At 32.0% G+C, this 18544-nt stretch overlaps 2 protein-coding genes and 1 long non-coding RNA gene across 3 annotated transcripts; 1 reads left to right on the forward strand and 2 right to left on the reverse strand.

Annotated features, from left to right (window-relative positions):
- Window positions 1-1378: 1378 nt before the first annotated feature.
- LOC114167422 (40S ribosomal protein S6-like) lies at window positions 1379-5046 on the reverse strand. Its single transcript, XM_028052510.1, has 6 exons — window positions 4914-5046; window positions 4752-4816; window positions 3772-3829; window positions 3560-3668; window positions 3006-3278; window positions 1379-1897 (listed from the first exon to the last, which is right to left on the reverse strand). Exons 1-6 carry the CDS (start codon window positions 4917-4919, stop codon window positions 1659-1661), a joined length of 750 nt encoding a protein of 249 aa, XP_027908311.1. The 5' UTR covers window positions 4920-5046; the 3' UTR covers window positions 1379-1658.
- Window positions 5047-6121: 1075 nt separating this feature from the next.
- LOC114166980 lies at window positions 6122-14569 on the reverse strand. Its single transcript, XM_028051869.1, has 2 exons — window positions 11889-14569; window positions 6122-8768 (listed from the first exon to the last, which is right to left on the reverse strand). The coding sequence occupies exons 1-2, from the start codon at window positions 14326-14328 to the stop codon at window positions 6229-6231; spliced, it is 4980 nt and encodes a 1659-aa protein (XP_027907670.1). The 5' UTR covers window positions 14329-14569; the 3' UTR covers window positions 6122-6228.
- LOC114166681 lies at window positions 10892-11669 on the forward strand. The gene is made up of 3 exons (XR_003599979.1): window positions 10892-11142; window positions 11214-11297; window positions 11415-11669. It is a non-coding gene; the product is annotated as an uncharacterized LOC114166681 (long non-coding RNA).
- Window positions 14570-18544: the final 3975 nt, after the last annotated feature.

Consider the following 18544-nt stretch of genomic DNA (forward strand, 5'->3'; position numbering starts at 1 on the left):
TGTACCTTGAGGTAGTATAAGAGATAACTTCTTGGAGTTAGTTCTTCATAGACAACATGCAAGCTGCATAGAGCACTTAATGGAGTTTGAAGGTCACACTCTCATAGACCTCATTTGTTCAAAGGAGTGATGTACAACTATTGCAAGCAAAGAATGCTGGCATTCTTTGAATCATGTCATATAGATATGTTAGATGTTATGGAAAATGGAAATTGCATCCTACTAAATGATCAACAAAATCCTCTATCAAATTAGTGGGAAGTCAAGGAATAATGAATATTTTTATCCCTAATTCATAATCTTAGGCATCTCTCATTTACAAATATCCCAAGGTTTTAATTTTTAGGCATCGAGATACCTGCTACTACAGTAAAGTTCACACAATAGAAGAATGTTTTTCATCCTAACGGTAATCATAGATCTTGTTGAGTCCGCAAGACTCATTATTGCATTTGTCAACGTAATTTGTTAATTTAAAAGTAAAATTGTTATTGTGAACGTATTAGTCACTGACATTTCTGCACAGCTTGCATAATCACATTACGGTTTTGTCCAACATTTTTTTTGGCGCAGAGAAAATAAACACCACTCCTTAAAACTAACCAAATAATGTGTCTTCCCAAAATTCCTCGTATAATAAACACAATCCCATCGAACCTGACAATTTATTTATGAGTAAAATGGATTTAGGGTTTTATTAGAAAAAAAATCATATCAATTAACAATTCTTTTATTTTGGACTAATAATTTTGAAGAGTTTCTATTTGTGTTAAATAGAAATATAAGATAATTACATAAAATCAAATATTTGAGTACAAACATTCATTGCGAGTAAAATATATTTTGAGGTTCATTTTCAATATTTTACTTGATTTATGGGACTTAAAGCACAAAAGCATAATCTATATGCTTTTGGATTTTTTTTTCTTCATATTTTTGTATTTTAAAGAAAACTTGTAAGAACTAAAAGAGGAACTTTGAAATTTAAAGTTCAAAATTATTTGAAAGATGAATAATAAACCAATATTGAAGAGGTTAAACGAAAACAATATATATAAATAAATGGCAACGCAAGTTTACCAAGATATAAAGAACGTTCAAAATTGATATAGAAAATAGGTGATGAAGGACACTGATAATTTTGTTGAGTTATTCCTTTCTTTATGCTTCAAATTACATCATCCATATTTCTGAATCTGTAACAAGGACTTCACCTTTCTCCTTCTCCATACATATATCTCGGATGCATTTGATTTGTTAACATTTGTCTAACTAAACACTTTCCCTTTAGAAATACAATCTGTTGTGATGAATCGAACATAAAGTCTTGGTAATACTAGCAGAGAGTTTTCCCAATAAAATAACAGAAACAAATGGCTGCGTTCAGACAAATAAAGTGATAAGTAAAATATATTCAAGTTCACAAATACCGACATGCTACATAGTACATACTCGAAAGGATAAAAGAATTCAAGCAGGCAAAATTCTTCAATTAGGTAGTCTCAAATACAACACCAAGAAACATTGAATATACTCTAGTGTGTTTAAATAGAAAAACCATAAACGTTTAGGATAAAGAAGCCATCATCCATCATGGAGTGACACTACCAAAACTATGATGAGATTAAGTTTCACCATATCTTGTGAGAGCAGCTGGCCTATGCAGCGGCAGGCTGCTTAGCAACACTGGAAATCTTGGACCTCCTCTTTGCCAAACTCTCACTGCGGCGTTCTCTCTGCTCCTTCAATCTGGAGGCAAGAAGTTTCTGATACTCAGCTGCCTCTGATTTTGCCTTGGCAATTCTCTTCTTCTTATCAGCAATTCTTGCCCTCTTCCTTTGCAGGGTCAATGGAGTCACAAGTCGTTGAATCTTTGGAGCTTTGCTCACCTTTTTCCCTGAAACCAAAAGTCCATTATTGAGATTAAAATTCATTATATGACCCATTGAATTTTAATTGGATGTTGGAGAGAGAACCACCACGCATAGCTCGAGGCAGTTTCTTAGCGCCGTCAGTTAAATTGTTGTTTACCAAGAATGAAGTCAAAGCAAACGTAATTATCTTTTATTATGACTGTAATAACTTCTAATAAACAAAAAGACCGATAAAAAATTACATGCCCGGCACGTTATTTTTAATGCAAGATACAAATAGCACATTACATGTCATTGTCACTGGTGACAACCATTGTTGTGTTTGATAAGGGGGCTGTCATTGATAGGGTTGCTGTTGCACGTTGTAATCTGAAAAATTAGTTGTTTTATGGGTCTGGTCAATTATACTTTTTAATTTTGGGGAATACATTGGGTCAGGTATTTGTGATCTCCTAAATTTGGGCCTGGGTTGGGTTTCAAGGATTTTTATTTTGGGGTTGGTTTACGTCACTGCTCTAATTTTAAATCTTGTTCACACTCAGCTATTACCACCATGGTTACTACAAGAAAAGCAGTCCCCATAGCCCACCTGACTAAACCCAACACACCACACCATAGAATAGTTTACCGTGAGAAATCCTCCACAATGCTACAGTGTTTAAACAGCAAAAACAGCCAATACTTTTATGATGGCTATGTTGCTGCATTGTTAGTCAGTAAACAACTATTGTATGTTGAAGTTTTGTAGTACCAACAGACACTATTTTCTTTTGGGATTATCGCTGTTATGATTTGTAGCATTGATTTGAAGCATATATTTCACTATGTTAACTACTTGATTTCAAAATGATAAGCTAATGTGTGTAAAGCAAACAAAAATCCAAGTATACATTCATATACAATATCAACATTTGATATTGATAATGATTCTTAGGATTAACAATTTGATTCCACTTGCAAATTGAAAAATAAGCTTTCTAACTCAAAAAAATCCCAAATTTAATACAATGGTCTAATGTTTCTCATTTCTCATTATAATCATAAACCATTTATTCTCTCAAATCCAATGGCAGTTTGGCTACTTCAAATGAAAAAAAAAAAAAACAAATTTAAAGGCACAAGGAAAATTACCAGCTTTTGTTGTGAAGGTTCGACGGTATGTGTTGACATACTTCCTCACATCATCTTCCTTAGACAGGTTGAACAGCTTACGAATCTTAGATGCTCTCTTTGGACCTCTCATTCTTGGCTTTTCAACATCAGTCAGTCCTGGTAAATCACTTTCTCCCTTTTTCACAATTACCAAGTTCAGAACAGAAAGATCTGGGCTGACAATGCACCCACGAACAGACTTCCTCCTACGCTCTCCATTGCGCCTTCCATACCCACGGAAGCAAGGAGTTCCTGTTCACACAATCAATGCAAAGAGAATTAATATCTCTCTGGATCATCTTCAAAAAGCATAAAGACAAATACATCTTCAAGAAATAGTTTCATTTATTACATCATTTAAAGATTAAAAGAATCATATAACAAGTTCTTAAACAAAAGCCAGTGCACATGCCATGAGTGACAAATGGAAAATTTCATGGTCACTGATAATGGAGAACAGAAGGGTTGCACAATTCCACATTATAATGTGGTAAATCAACGGGTATAAAACTAAAGCTTGATTACAGTTCTACCTCTGTGGAGCAAAAGACGAACTCGACCAGGTGTCAGCACTCCCTGCTTCATTGGGAATCCTTGTTTGTCACAACCACCAGTGATTTTGAACACATATCCTTTGAACTCCTACCAGTAGCAGAATAGTGAAGTAAAACATACCAATTAATTATTGATGCTCCGCAAAAGATATGGAAACAAGTATATGAAGGCTTCGATCTACAGAACATACCTCACCCAGAGCATCTCCACTGACCTCCTGTGAAATTCTCTTGTCCCAAAATGCTCGCCTGCAATTTTCAAAATAATATTATAACAGGAAAACAAGTCACAGGGCCTAATATTTAGCACAGGAAACAGAAACGCCTAAGTTGTATTACAGAAAAAATTAACAAGAACTTTAAACTCGGAAAAACAATTATGGCTGTTGGACAATGGCTTCTGTTCAAAAGGTAATACTGCAAAAGGATAAAATAAAAAGCAACAATGCGAGCAGCATGCAAGCCACAGGAAGCTACTAGGGTATTTGCAATAATCACAGTAACATGGGTCCAGTGTTATCAAAGTAACAGAAGGCCTAAATTTTCCCATAGTTGGTATACTGATTGTATTACTAATGCACTTGTATTAACACAATCCTCTCTGTTGCCTTTAGATTTTGTAAGTCATTACAGCCACCAATTTAACAATACTGGTGATGTCTGAGGACATGATGCATGCATCATCACTTCCTTTTCCAGATCTTCCATGTGTTTCCTTTTCAGACGCAGAGAAAACTAGGATGCAGTTTATTGGGTGCTTTCAGTTGTGTTCTCAAATTAGAAAAAGTATTTGATCACAACAACATATATTGACCTTTAATGCAAAAATTAAAGGTCACCTAACCAAGGTGAAACTCTAATTGTAACTGGCAAACAGCATCGAAAGCAACTTTACTAATGGTTCAAAATATAACATTCAACCCTACCCATAGCTAAAAAAAAAAAGACAAAAAAAAAAACTCAACATAGAAGAACTTATATATAGTATTGATGGATAGAAAGCTACCCCAGGTAACTAACTGCAGAAAACACCCCTGCCAAACGTGTAAGTGAATTTAACGAATTTCCAACTCAAATTACGATCTAAACGCATCTTTTAACACGGAGAAAGAAGACAAACGCAACGCCGAACATTTAAAAACCAAAATAAAAAACAAGGAGGAGAAATTACAGCTTCTGATCGTCATCAATCTCGAGCTTCTTCTGGCAGCCAGTGGTTGGATTGGCAATGTTGAACTGCAAAAGATAAATTGAAAACGCGGGAATTGAGAAACAAAGAAACGAGAAAACGAAGAGATAAAATTGGGCAAATATTAGGGCTTGTAAATGAAACCTTCATTGTGTTGTCTCTTCCTGAGAGTGAGTGAGCGAGCGAATGAAAGAACGACCGATGCCTCTGCTCAAAGCTTCAACACTGAAAAGCGCGCACGAAATGAACTAGGGTTTTACCCTGCTTTGTGGGGATTATGGGCCCGGAAATGGGCTAAAAAGCCCAAACAACATTTTTCACTTTCTTTTAAGTATTATTAAGATTTTAATTTTAACTTAAAAAAGTTTTAGATTATCAATATAATATTTAATTTGAATACCCAGTCACTTCTTTTCACATATTGAATGATTAAAAAATTATAAAAAATAATTTATTTATATTTTTGTGTTATTTATTAACTAATCTTTAAAATATCTTAAAATTGTAGTTCAAATTTTCAACTTACTTTTTTATCATCATAATTAATATTCTTTTATCATATAATAATTTACACTATTAAAATGTGCAAAAGAAGTTATTTAAAACATATCATTTTTTTAATAATTTAGATTCTGTTTACACGTTTCAATTTAACCTACATGTGAATAATAAAACTATTTAACATAAGAAACTTAAATTAAAATATTTAATTTATTAGTTACCCAAATTAAAAGAAAGTATTACGAACTCAAACGTAAAAATCAGTTATGTATTAGTATTATGAATAACATAACCTCTAACACCTCTAGAAACAATCATGAATAACATCATCATAATAGAAAGAAAACGAGAAAAAGAAAAAATTCATGTCGAAATTGTGAGAAAGAAAAAATTTGGAAGCCCTAATTTTAATTTTAAGTTAGATTTCAATAAGTGTAATGTAAGCACAATGATATTTTAACTACTAAATTTTGATAATTTTTTCTGAGATGACATTTTCTAAATAATTTTAAAAAATTAAAAATAAAAAAGTAAAAAAAAAAATCACTTAAAAAATATACATAGAATTATAAAAAAAAAGTTATTGAAATTTAGTAGTAAAATTTTTTATGAGATGTAAATATGTAAATAGGTTCCACTTATTTACTAAAATACCACCTCGTTGTTTTCCTTTGAGTCCCACATAAAACGTGTAACGTGGTGGAAGGCTAATTTTGCATTAGTGCTACAAACAATTCTCCAATTAAAATAACAAGTATGCATTTCTTCAAAAGAACCCAGAATTGCTAATAATTCTGAAATATGATGGGAAATAACACAATAAAAGCAAACGAGAAAACATCATATTCTTCTAAGATATAATCGAGACAACATAAAATAAGTAAATAAGAAAACACTGAAATAGGTGTGAACCAAAGATGTTTTATTTCAGTATTTCTTGAGGTTACATAAAAAGAACTCATGAATTTTGAGAATGTCTACTAAGTTGTGAGGGGAATGGTGGAGGTTGGACTTCTACGACACCTTCAAGCATCTGTGTCACTTTTCTCATGGTTGGTCTATGACTTGGATCCTCTTGAATACACCAAATGGAAATCATCACCAACTTCTTCATGTTCATTTTGTCATCCAATGCCTCTTTATCATCTTCAACCAATGGATCAAAAGTCCCTCTTGAGTAGCAATCACAAGCCCAATCAGTTAATATAGCCTTCTCTTCCTCTTCCAGATCCATTTCCACATTTCTTCTGCAGCAAATGATCTCAAGCAACAACACACCATAACTGTACACATCCACTTTGGCTGTGATAGCCATGTTTTTAAACCATTCAAGTGCCACATACCCCTTTGTTCCCCTTATGGCAGTGTTGGTTCTGCTTTGGTTCATCTTCAAGAGCTTGGCCAATCCAAAGTCAGAAATCCTGGCATTGTAGTACTCATCAAGGAGTATGTTTTGTGGCTTTATGTCACAGTGGATAATCTGAGTGATGCACTCTTCATGCAAATATGCAAGTCCTCTAGCAACCCCAAATGCAATCTCCAACCTTAGTTTCCACTCAGGTTTCACCTCATTGAAAACAAGACTTGCCAAAGTGCCATTGCTCATGTACTCATAAACCAACAATCTTTCCTTTTCAGCCTCACAATAGCCTATCAACCGCACCAAGTTCTTGTGATGAGTGAGACCAATGACATGTAACTCGTTCTTGAACTCCATCTCAACCTGTTGGAAAAGCAAAGTGTTCAACTTTTTCACTGCTATTGGAATTTCTGAGCCTATGTTTATGACTCCTTCGTAAACAACACCAAAAGACCCTCTTCCTAACTCTTTCTGAAAACCATTTGTAGCTCTTTCAAGCTCCTCATAACCGAAGCAACGCAAGTTAGTTTCAAGGGCATTCTCATTTTTTTCAATTCCTCTATGCTTCTTCTTGTACTGAAAGATGTAGAAAGAACACATGCATAAGGCCCCAATGAATATGACATTGAGAAATGAAGAGCTTCCAAAAAGTACCCAAGAAACCAAACTCAATGAGCTCTTACTATTCTCATTCACTCTGGCTTGTGGAACAACCAAAGAGAAATTATCTTTCCTCACCTTGATGAAAGTCTTTGCACCATTAAGTCCAACATCAACTCTACCATTTGAAAGAGGCAACTTCTTCTTGAAGCAATCACTACCTGATTTGTAGATGGCAACTGCACACATACAATCTTCCAAACATGACTGTTCACATTGTTCTTCAGTAAATGGCTTAAGAAGCACATAATCTGAAAGAGGCCAATCTGTGTTTACCAACACCTCAAAATCATATTCAGCTGCATCTGCATTTCCAATGAGTTCATCTTCTGCACATCCTTGTATGAAATCTGGCTTGCAGCTACCATAGGGGTCATTAGGGTCAACCAAAGAGTACCATTTTGGGCATTGACAACTTGGCCTTTGATTACTCCCCAACGTACAAACACTGTTAAACCCGCAAACACCACTACCTTCAGTGGCAAGTCTGCTGAGACAGATGTTATCTGGCTGAGACCAAATAGCACTCCAACCACCACTCCCAAACGAACTCTTTGAATGTTGATAGAGTGTAAACACCCCATCAAAATTAAGAGTTGCTCTGAAGTAAGATTCGTCAGTAGTAGTAGAGGCTCCACTCCATGTTGACAAGTTGTATTTCTCACTGTTCTTCCTTAAAACATACACATACCCAGATGGTTCAAACACCAAACGAGTTCCAGGGCTTGATGTGTTGGACTCTTCAGTCCTACTTTCGTAGTAGTTTTCATTGGCATACCCAGAGGGTGAGTTTAAAGCATGAATGGAAAGAATACCATCCATTTGAAACATCATCTCAAACCTTCCTTCTGAGTAATTTGCCTCTAGAAATCTTGATGAAAGCCTCTCACCTTTTTCAAGAGTTTGTGTGGGCAACAAGGTGTCCCTTGGATGCTTAAAAGTCTCCCACGCACCTTGATGATTCTCATCCACAAGCACAAAGTTTCCATTGTCCTTTAGAAACCCTTGATAAACTTTACCACCAAGACTCTTAGTTTTCCATAACTGTTCACCATTTGGGGCGGTGAGGACTAACCCATCATCACCAGTGAGTTCAACCTTTGACCCCTTTGGAGCAGGAGTGTCTCCATTTGCATACCAAACAACAGTCATGTCAGGAATCTTAGCATACCAAACGGAAAGTAAGAAATGGTTAGTGTTCTCAAGTGGAAGAAACCCAAAGGCAAAGTGACCACGAGGTGAAACCACCCACGTTGAGGTGTTGCTGCTAATTGTTTCTGCAAAAAGTGAATCACCAACGGTTATGTTTCTTCTGGTCTGGTTTATCTGACCAGAAGGTGAAACTACCCATGAGACTTTGCTAGTTTCATTCAGAAGAGAGTGATCAAAGATTTTGTTGCTTCTGGTTTGGGCTACTGCAAAGATGTGTAGCAGCACCATTGAGCAAAGAAGAAAGGCAAACAGAGGTGAAGCCATGACTAGTTAGAATAAACTAATTGGATCATATGTTCATTGAGATTTTGTTTATGTAAATCATGCAATGTTTTTCTCACAGTGGTGTTTCATTCTTCTACATGAACCAAATCTAGAACGTATCCAACACGAATGAACCAATGGGACAAACTATTATTGCTTTCACTTTTTCTTTCCATTGAATTCTACAAGTGTTCCACTTTTTCTACCATTTATTTCGTTTCATACTAGTCATGCTCTTGAAATAAATAAACCAATTACTTCATCTTCGTAAGTTTAAGACATCAGTATTTTAAGTTTATATCAACTACTGGAGCTTATATTTTTTTTAATAAGTGAAGACATGAAAACATTATGATAAATCACATCATCTAATTACGGAAAAATTAAATAGGTATAAATTAAAAAAAAAAATATATATATATATATATATATATATATATATATATAATTAGATCGAGAAAATAAATTAAAGATGTATTTCTTTATCTTAAAGTAATTTTGAAAAGAATGTCATTGAAAATATAAAATTTTATGAAGAGAATTGAAAATAAATTATTACAAAAACTTTTTAAAATAATGTCATATAATAAAAAAAATATTAGATCTAACATGTCATGATTGTGATTTTCTCATTTATTATCAATGGATTGGACACGTCTTTGAAAGTGAAAAAGTCTATTTAATTTGTTTGGTTAGCACAAGCAAAGACCCAAAGCACACAAGTCTATGCAACCATGAATTATAAGGTTTAATATTTTATTTAATTATAAAACAGAATTAGGTATATGGGTTCTATCCTCAAGATTACATGCAGTCTCCACAAGTCATTTTGGGAATCCTCATAAACATTTAGAGGAAAATAAAAAACAAAATATTATCTTATGAGTTGAAAAAAAAGAGAGGAGAGAAGCTAATACGAAAGAGTTTCTATACTTTATTTTATAAATTAAATCATTTTAATTCGTAGAAAAAAGTATTGTCAAACATAATTTTAGAACCCATTTAAACAAGCTTTTTTAGTTTTAGAAAGAAAAAAAAAAAAACTCTATAAATAAAAACTTAGTTTGTCTACTAGAAGTTGGTTTAAACATGCTCTTAATTAACTATATGAAAAATTCAAACATGCTCTACTAGAAGTTGGTTCAAATTCAAAAAACTATATGAAAAATCTTATTAAAAGTTGGTTTGAACATGCTCTTAATTAACTTAACTTTTATAGAGTTAATCATTATTTAGTTAGAAAAAACAATTTTATGTGTGCATAGTATTAATTAGTTTAAGGTAAAAAATATATCCATTTAAATGTCTAGTTAGTGTTAATTAGTAGATGTAAAAGCTATCATTTGTTTAGTAAAACCATAACACTTTTTTAGGGTTGTTTAGTAATGACACTAGTTGAAGTTAAACTTATGGTTAAGTTTTAGCTTGCTTTTATTTAATTTTTATATTAGTTTATATATATTTTTAATCAAAAAGCAAATAAAACCATAACGTTAAAATTTTCAATTTTTTTTCTTTCTAAAAAATAATTTTCTCAATTTTTTCGAGAAAAAAGAAAAAAAAAAGTTTGATTGGTTGAATTTGTGAGTCTTTACTACCGAGTTGGTCAACATTAACCCTTCCATCAAGCTTTCCTTTATTAAAATGGCCCACTTAGACGTGGAAAAATAAAAAAAGGGGAGTTGAATAATCACTTGAAGAAATCTGTGAATTATTTTAAAGATATTGTAAAAGATAATAATAATTCTTTTTTTTTTGTGTTTGTTTATTGTTTGTATGTTAAATTTTCTATACAAGTACCAGTTTATTTAATATTTTCTTTGCCGATTGAAAAAATTGTGTTGATGTTTTTCACTGTAAAAATATCAATGTATCATAGATAATATGATAATGTTAATTTTAAAATCGAATTTGAAATTGTGCTGGACGTTTATAATCAACATTGTTGATTTTCATTGTAAGTGTTTTGGATAATATAATTGATTCTCAAAGCTAATAATCTATTTTTTTATTTTTGAAAATAGATTATTCTGCATCGATATACACATGCGACTATCTACTTTATTATGAAAAAATGCGTTTCTTTTTTATTTCATCTTTTTACCCATTTTTCTTTGTACCGAACACCACCCGTTTCTTTATCTCCATTCTATTTCTACTCCTTTCTCTATATCTCTTTATTTTCTCATGATTTCTATTAAGCCAAACAAAGTTTAAGTAAAGATGGTGTGAAAATTTATTTAGTAAAATTTTGTTAAGTTTTATAGACGATTTAGCTTTATTTACTGGATCAATTTCAGTAAAATTTCTAGTGTTTCCCCATTTATTGAGATTATAGTGTTTGTAGAAATGTCTCAGTGACGTTTGAGCTCAAAGGTACGAAATACTGATTACGTGTCTTCTCCGCATATTTACGTGTATTTCAGACAAATTTTCCATTTCTGTAGGTACATGTTCTTGCAGTGACTTTGTTCAATTATTTCCACATCAGAAAGTATAATTACATTCTCCATTTTCTGCAAATTATTCGGGTGAGTGTGTAAGTTCCCTTTAGTTACTAGTTTTTATGGTGTTGTAATTGTTTTAGATTGTCTTTACAACTTACTGGTAAATGGTCTCCAATAACAATTCTTTGTTCCATTTAAAAGGGAAAGGTTGCAAGAGGAGAATAAATTGCAGTGATACTTCCAATAATGAAGATTAGAGCCAAGGTTTAGAGGAGTATAATACTGATACTTAATTTCATGGGAAAGAAAGTTTTGTAAATGTTGTTTAGTTTTTATGTGCTCTTACAAAAATATTTAGAATTCTGATAAGAACTGCTATTTGAGAACCTTGTAAAACTGTAAGATCTGAGTGTGGAATACTGAGTATAATGTGATAGTCTCTGCTTTATTTCTTTTGCTCATATGGCATATTTAAGTTACTTACACTTCCTCAATCCAAAACAGAACAACTGGCTTATCAAACTAGTTAATACAAAAGGGTTAATTGATCATAAACCCCAAAGTAGTTAATGCTGAAAAATCAGAAAGCTTCAAACAGATAAACATACATATCTGCAAATCCTACAGTTCACACTAGAATCTAGATAACACAGGTAGGATTAGCAACAACTGATTAGTTTAGGGAATATTGAACACTAACTTGTGAGGGGCATGGTGGCACTTCCACTTCAACAACACCTTCAAGCATCTGTGTCACATTTCTCATGGTTGGTCTAAAACCAGGATCCTCTTGCACACACCAAAGAGCAATCATCACCAACTTCTCCACTGTCTTCATGTCATCCAATGCCTCTTTATCACCCTCAATCAAGGCATCAAGAGCACCTTCAGAGTAGCACTCATAAGCCCATTCACTTAGGATTGCTTTGGATTCATCTTCCAACTCAAATTCCACACTTTTTCTGCATGAAACTATCTCAAGCAACAGCACCCCATAACTATAGACATCCACTTTAGCTGTGATTGGCATGTTTTTGAACCATTCAAGTGCAACATACCCTTTTGTTCCCCTTATTGCAGTGTTGGTTCTGCTCTGATTCATGTTCAAAAGCTTGGCCAATCCAAAGTCTGAAATTCTTGCAACATAGTAATCATCAAGGAGTATGTTCTGAGGCTTTATGTCACAATGGATAATCTGTGTGATGCACTCTTCATGCAAATATAGAAGTCCTCTAGCAACCCCAGATGCAATTTGTAGCCTCAATTTCCAACTTGGTTTCTCGACATTAAAAAGAAGACTTGCTAAAGTGCCATTGCTCATGTACTCATAAACAAGTATCCTTTCTGATTCAGTCTCACAAAATCCAAGTAAGCGAACCAAGTTCTTGTGGTGTGTGAGGCCAATGACATTCAGTTCATTCTTGAACTCCTTCTGAACCTCTTCCAAGAGAAAAGTGTTCAATCTTTTCACAGCCACACGAGTAACGGAACCTATGTTGACTACTCCTTCATACACAACGCCAAAAGCTCCCTTCCCTAGCACTTTGTCAAAGCCCTCAGTGGCTTCTTCAAGTTCCTCATAAGTGAAGCAACGCAAGTTGGTCTCCACAGTAGTGTCAGTTTTGCCAACTCTTCTGAGCTTCTTCTTGTACCGGAAAACATAGGAAGTGCTCAAGCAGATTGCAAAGACTAATATGAGATTGAGCAAAGCAGAACTACCCAAAAGCACTGACAAAGCCAAAATCAAAGTATTCCTGTTGTTCTTCAAAACGATTGTTGTTGGACTAGTCAAGGAGAAATTGTCCTTCCTCACTTTCATGAAGGCCTTTCCACCATTAAGCGCGGCATCAACTCTACCATTCGAAAGTGGCAGCTTCTTCTTCCAGCAGCTGTCACCTAGCCTGAAAATGGCAACAGAACACATACAATCTTCCATACAAGATTGTTTGCATTGGTTTTCACTAAAGGGTCTTTGAAGCTCATAATCTGAAAGAGGCCAATCAATATCTATCAACACCTCAAAATCATATAGATCCTTTCTGTTACTAAGATCATCTACAAAACATTCTTGTATAAAATCTGGCTTGCAGTTACCGTTGGGATCATTAGGGTCAGCCAGTGAGTACCATTTTGGACACTGACAAGTTGGTCTCTTATCTTCTCTTAAACTGCATATGCTATTATATCCACAAACACCACTACTTGCACCAGCAAGATAGTTCTTACAGATATTATCTGGATGAGACCACACTGGGGTCCAACCTCCACTGCCAGAAGAACCCTTAGGATGTTGATAGAGCGTGAACACCCCATCAAAATCAAGAGTTGCTCTAAGGTAAAATTGAGTGGTAGATGCCCCAACACCTTCATCTGACAAATTATACCTTCCATTGTTCGCTCTCAAAATATACATATCTCCTGAGCTATCAAACACCAATTGTGTCCCAGCACCAGAAGTGTTGGATTCGAAGGTTCTACTTTCATAGTAGTTTTCATTAGAATACCCAGATGGTAAATTTATAGAGCGCATCACAAGATTACCATCGTTTTGGAAAAATAGCTCAAACCTGCCCCTGTTGAAATCGTTCTCCCTAAGCATAGAAGAAAGCTTTTGGCCCCTTTCCAGAGTCTGATACGGCAGTAAGGTGTTCCTATGATCCTTGAAACTCTCCCAAGCACTGTTGGAGTCACCATCCTGAAGCACTAAGTTGCCAGTGTCATTAAACGAACCCTTAGAAACTCTCAAACTGGTTGCAGTATTCCATAACCGGTCACCATTTGGGGCAGTAAGCACCAACCCATCATTAGCTGTAAGCTCCACCTTTGAGTCCTTTGGTGAAGGGTTGTCCCTATTGGCAAACCAAACTATGGTGTTGGTTTGAATCTTTGCATACCAAATGCAAAGTATGAAATTATCAGGAGAGTCCTTAAGTGGGAGGAAACCAAAGGAAAAGTCACCAGAAGGTGATGAAACCAGCCATGGGGTTGTGGCTTTTCCTGCAGTATGAGAATCACCAATAACTAAGCTGTTTTTGGTTTGGGCTGCAACACTGATGAGTTGAAAGGGTAACAGAATCATTGAGAGGAAGAGAAAAGGAAGCAAAGGGGAAGCCATGGTTAGAATCAACTTGGTCCTTACACTTGGTCAGGCTTATTGATTGATGATAAGTAGAAATTAAAACAACGACAAAGGAATGCACTATGATGGTGGTGAAAGTCTTTGTCTTTGCTGAATGCATGAGCTAGACCTACTCAACCTTGACTAAAAGTAAGGCCAATCAATCACACACTCACACACCCCGCAACTACGTTGTGGAAATTTCTTCCTTCCATACATTAACAATAGGAAACCATTGACCCACTTTTTGTACTTGTAAATGAAATTTAAAACAAATAAATCATTATTCTGATCTCCAAAACTAGGCTTTATGTTGGAAAAAAATATCTAGGAGAGGGAAGAATACCCAAATCCAGATCATGAAAACCTTTGGTCTCTAATAATATCTCTTAGAAATTTTGGTATTTATATTTAATAAAATTCATTTTTTTCATAATTTTAGTTTTTGTTATTACTCACAACTTTATTAAATTATGAGTATTTTTCGTTTTTTTATTCTAATTTAATCATGAGTATTACGTGTTTCCTCTTATTTTAATATGCCATGTTTAAACGAAAACTATAAATAATTAACTGAAAATTAGGGATAATTTAGAAAATAAAATAAAAAATTAATATTATAAAAAAAGGAAACTAACAATCAAAATTACAAATAATTAAAAAAATAACAAATTGAAATTATAAAAAAATTAAAGATCGAAACAACCAATTGAAATTAATATAAGTGTAGTTTATTATTTTTATTACAGTTGTTTTATATTATTTTTTTTATGATTAGAGAAAATAATTGAGATTTTTGTAAAGAAAAAATATTTTGAGAGTATGTGATTTTAGTGTTTTAATATTGATGTGGAATGTAAGATGAGTGTTTTTTTTTGTGGTTTATTGTTTTTAATACAACTATTTTTGTGTCATTGTTAGAATTAGAGAAAAAGAACTGAGAATTTTTGAAGGAAAAAAATGTTGAGAGGAAGTCATGAAGTATCCTAATATTAATGTGGAATGTAAGGTAAGGTTTTCTTTTCCTATTATTTTAGTAATATAGGAAAAGAAAGATTCCTAATTTTTTAGGGAGAATAGATATATTCTCACATAATTCATTTTTAATGATCGAGTCTTCAAATAAATTCATTTTGGGCATTTTTAGATTTGAAAAAAATTTAAAGAACACATTCTAGATTATGTTGAATACTTGATAATACTTTATTAATATTTCCACAATTATTTAATATTTAAAAATAATAATACAAATATAAATAAAAACTACAGAATGAATGTTACACAAAACGACGAAAAGCATAAAAGATTAATTTGTTGGAATAATATATTTTGATCAATTTTTTTTAATTTACTATTTTAATTATTTTTTAATTATCATGTCATATTATTAAAAAAATTAAAATAGATGATTAAAGAATGATTAAAATATGAATTAAAATTGAACCAAAATAGATTAAAATTTGTTGTGGTGATGATCGAGTAGGATTGATATATGACACGAATAATGTAGCTATGAGTTATGCCTTCTCACTTATATTAGTATTTTTTTTTCTGATCATCAAAATTGTCGAATAATACCTAAAGAAATGGGAGAACATCAAACTCATTCTACTATCATCTAGTGTAACAAGTCAACTATAATAATGAAAAACCTATTCCATCATTAAATGACAAAAACACACTACTATTTAAATATCACTTAAATAAGCAAGTTCAACTTAATTAATTACTATATGATAAAATATCAAGTTGCTTATATATTTGCTATTAAGAGTCAATCTTAAACAATCCACTTTACGATTGGAATAAGTGAAGGCTTGACTAATAATTTTTGAGGAATTAATACAATATATTTAGTTATTATCATTAATAAAATAAAAATAAATAAATAATTATTATAATAAATGAAAAAATTGAATTTGTGTTACTTTTATTTTACATTTGTAGTTTCTCTTATATTATTTTTAAAAAAATAAAATTATTCTTTCATTCTTTTTAACTGTGTACCTATCTAAAAAAAGAAAAAGTTTAAGACAAAAAAAAAAACTATCATATATTGATGAATGTAATTGCTAAAAGAAAAATTTATAATCATAATTAAATTCAGGATATGAAAAAACATATAATAATTAATTATTTTATTTTCATAAAAAAATCATGGTTAAATGAAATTAATCCGTTTTCAAAAATTTTGACCAATTTAGTCATTCATCTTTAAAAATGCATGCATTTAGTCATTTTAACCAAATTTTGTTAAGTTTATCTGACGTTTCAAGCGCATTTCATGATAGTATTTGAATTATTTACACCGTTTGACACATTTTCGCTTCAATGTTAACTCAAATATTATCATAAAACGTGTTTAAAATATCAAATAAACTTAACAAAATTTGGTAAGAATGACTAAATCTACGTATTTCTAAAGATAAATGACTAAATTGGTATAAAATTTTGAAAATAAACTAATTTCAAAATTCTCTGAAATTTGTGTTAGATAAATTTGTTGTAGTTTTTATTTTTTGTGTTACCGTTGGGCCTTGGAAGGAAACTGTTAGGCGCTACTAAGACAATGAGCTTAATGTCTCAACCACTGGGTGTTGGGTAGAACCTGCTGAGCATCATCATGATAGTGGAGACATTGTCACAAAAAAAAATGTTAGGCACTATAGAAGGGGCATTGGTCTCCAAGTATATGATGTTGGGTACCATCTTATTTATGTTTCTAAGTTGCCTTATTAAAATTGAGATTCTTGCTTCATTTATTATTGGACTGGGCTGAACTTTTGACAGTTAGTGCGTGAAATATGGTTCTTCACTTTGACCATTGAGATCATCAATTGGAGGTTTGCGGTTAGAGAAATCAATCTCACATGATTGCTCTAATTTAAGTTTTTTTTTTGTTCTTCAAATTTGAGAGCATTATTACTTTAATGTATTAACAAGTTGTTAGGCACTTATATTCGATTTTAGTTTGAATTTAGAAAAAAGTGTATATCAATAATTTTTTATTGTTGTGGAAAATGAGTTTTACGAGTTGAGAATGGTTAGAGATCATATAAAGGAAAATTTTGAGATTTGAGTTGAAGTATGTATATTGTATAAAATTATGATTTTTAAGTAGAATTAGTGTTTAAATAAATTGAACAAATTCAATTTTTAATGTGAAGATATTGTAAATGTTAATAGACTATTTTTGATGATGGATTGTTGAGTTCTCTTTATAAGAGATGACATGATTATGCTAAATCAACTTTTTTTGATTTATGAATGGAAATTGTTTTAAAATTTTGTTCATTATCTTACAAGGAAATAATTAATATTATGTCATATGAATATATGATAATATATGAAATCATGATAATCAGTGTTGGCCTGGAATGTCTGGGTTATTGTATTATAATATGTTTAAGTATGAATAATGATATGTTGGTTTTGTTATGATGTAGTAAAATGAATATTTTAAGTAAGATGAAAGAAAGGAGTTAAGTATATGATAATTTAAGCAAAGCTGAATCAATTCAGAAAATTGAGAAAGATATTTTGTATTGTTTTTCAAGAACAAGTAGATACAGACCTTACACTACTACGATTTGGGTTTGTTTAAAGTAGTTGAAGAATTTGTGTAGACCCTTTGTTGGGTTAATGACTTATGATAGCAGATTTTGGGACGTTACACACTCTAAGTCACCCTTTGTTGCAGTTTTATTTTTTTAATTTCATTCATAGATTTTGGACTTTATATTTTAACAATATGTAATTTTGGTATACAACTTAATTTTTACGCACATTTTATTTCTTCATTTTAATGTAATTGAACATTATATTTAATATATTTATTTAAGAAACTTCAAGAATAATTTAATCAATCAAAATATGAAAAATAAATATATAAAACCAAAGACTGAACAAAAAGTTATAAACTCTATAAAAGCTGGGTTTAAATTAAAAAAATAAATCAACCAAAATTATAAAATTATAAATAACAAATTAAGAAGTAAGTAAAATTACAAGTCAAATAAGTTTTGATAACTCAGAAATTAAACTTTTTTTTTTTTCAAAATTAATGCTTTTAAAGAAAATTTAGTGTTTTTAATATCTAAAATTTAATTAATCAACTAATTCCATCCTGAAACTTGTAACTTTCAGGTTAAAATATTTTTTTTTCCAATTTTTGCCAAATTTTATTTAATCAATTATAATTTTATTTTTGTGC

This window comes from Vigna unguiculata, chromosome 10 (genome assembly GCF_004118075.2).
Source record: "Vigna unguiculata cultivar IT97K-499-35 chromosome 10, ASM411807v1, whole genome shotgun sequence".
Taxonomy (NCBI): Eukaryota; Viridiplantae; Streptophyta; class Magnoliopsida; order Fabales; family Fabaceae; genus Vigna; species Vigna unguiculata.

What these genes read in the sequence shown, in the direction of transcription:
- LOC114167422 (XM_028052510.1), bottom strand. An exon ending in GTGGAGATGCTCTGGGTGAG is followed by an intron (nt 3,669 to 3,771) that starts GTATGTTCTGTA and finishes TGCTACTGGTAG; the next exon opens with GAGTTCAAAGGATATGTGTT. An exon ending in AACCTTCACAACAAAAGCTG is followed by an intron (nt 1,898 to 3,005) that starts GTAATTTTCCTT and finishes TTTTGGTTTCAG; the next exon opens with GGAAAAAGGTGAGCAAAGCT.
- LOC114166980 (XM_028051869.1), bottom strand. Translation starts at nt 14,328, where the DNA reads ATGGCTTCCCCTTTGCTTCCTTTTCTCTTCCTCTCAATGATTCTGTTA. An exon ending in TGTTCAATATTCCCTAAACT is followed by an intron (nt 8,769 to 11,888) that starts AATCAGTTGTTG and finishes TATTCTAACTAG; the next exon opens with TCATGGCTTCACCTCTGTTT.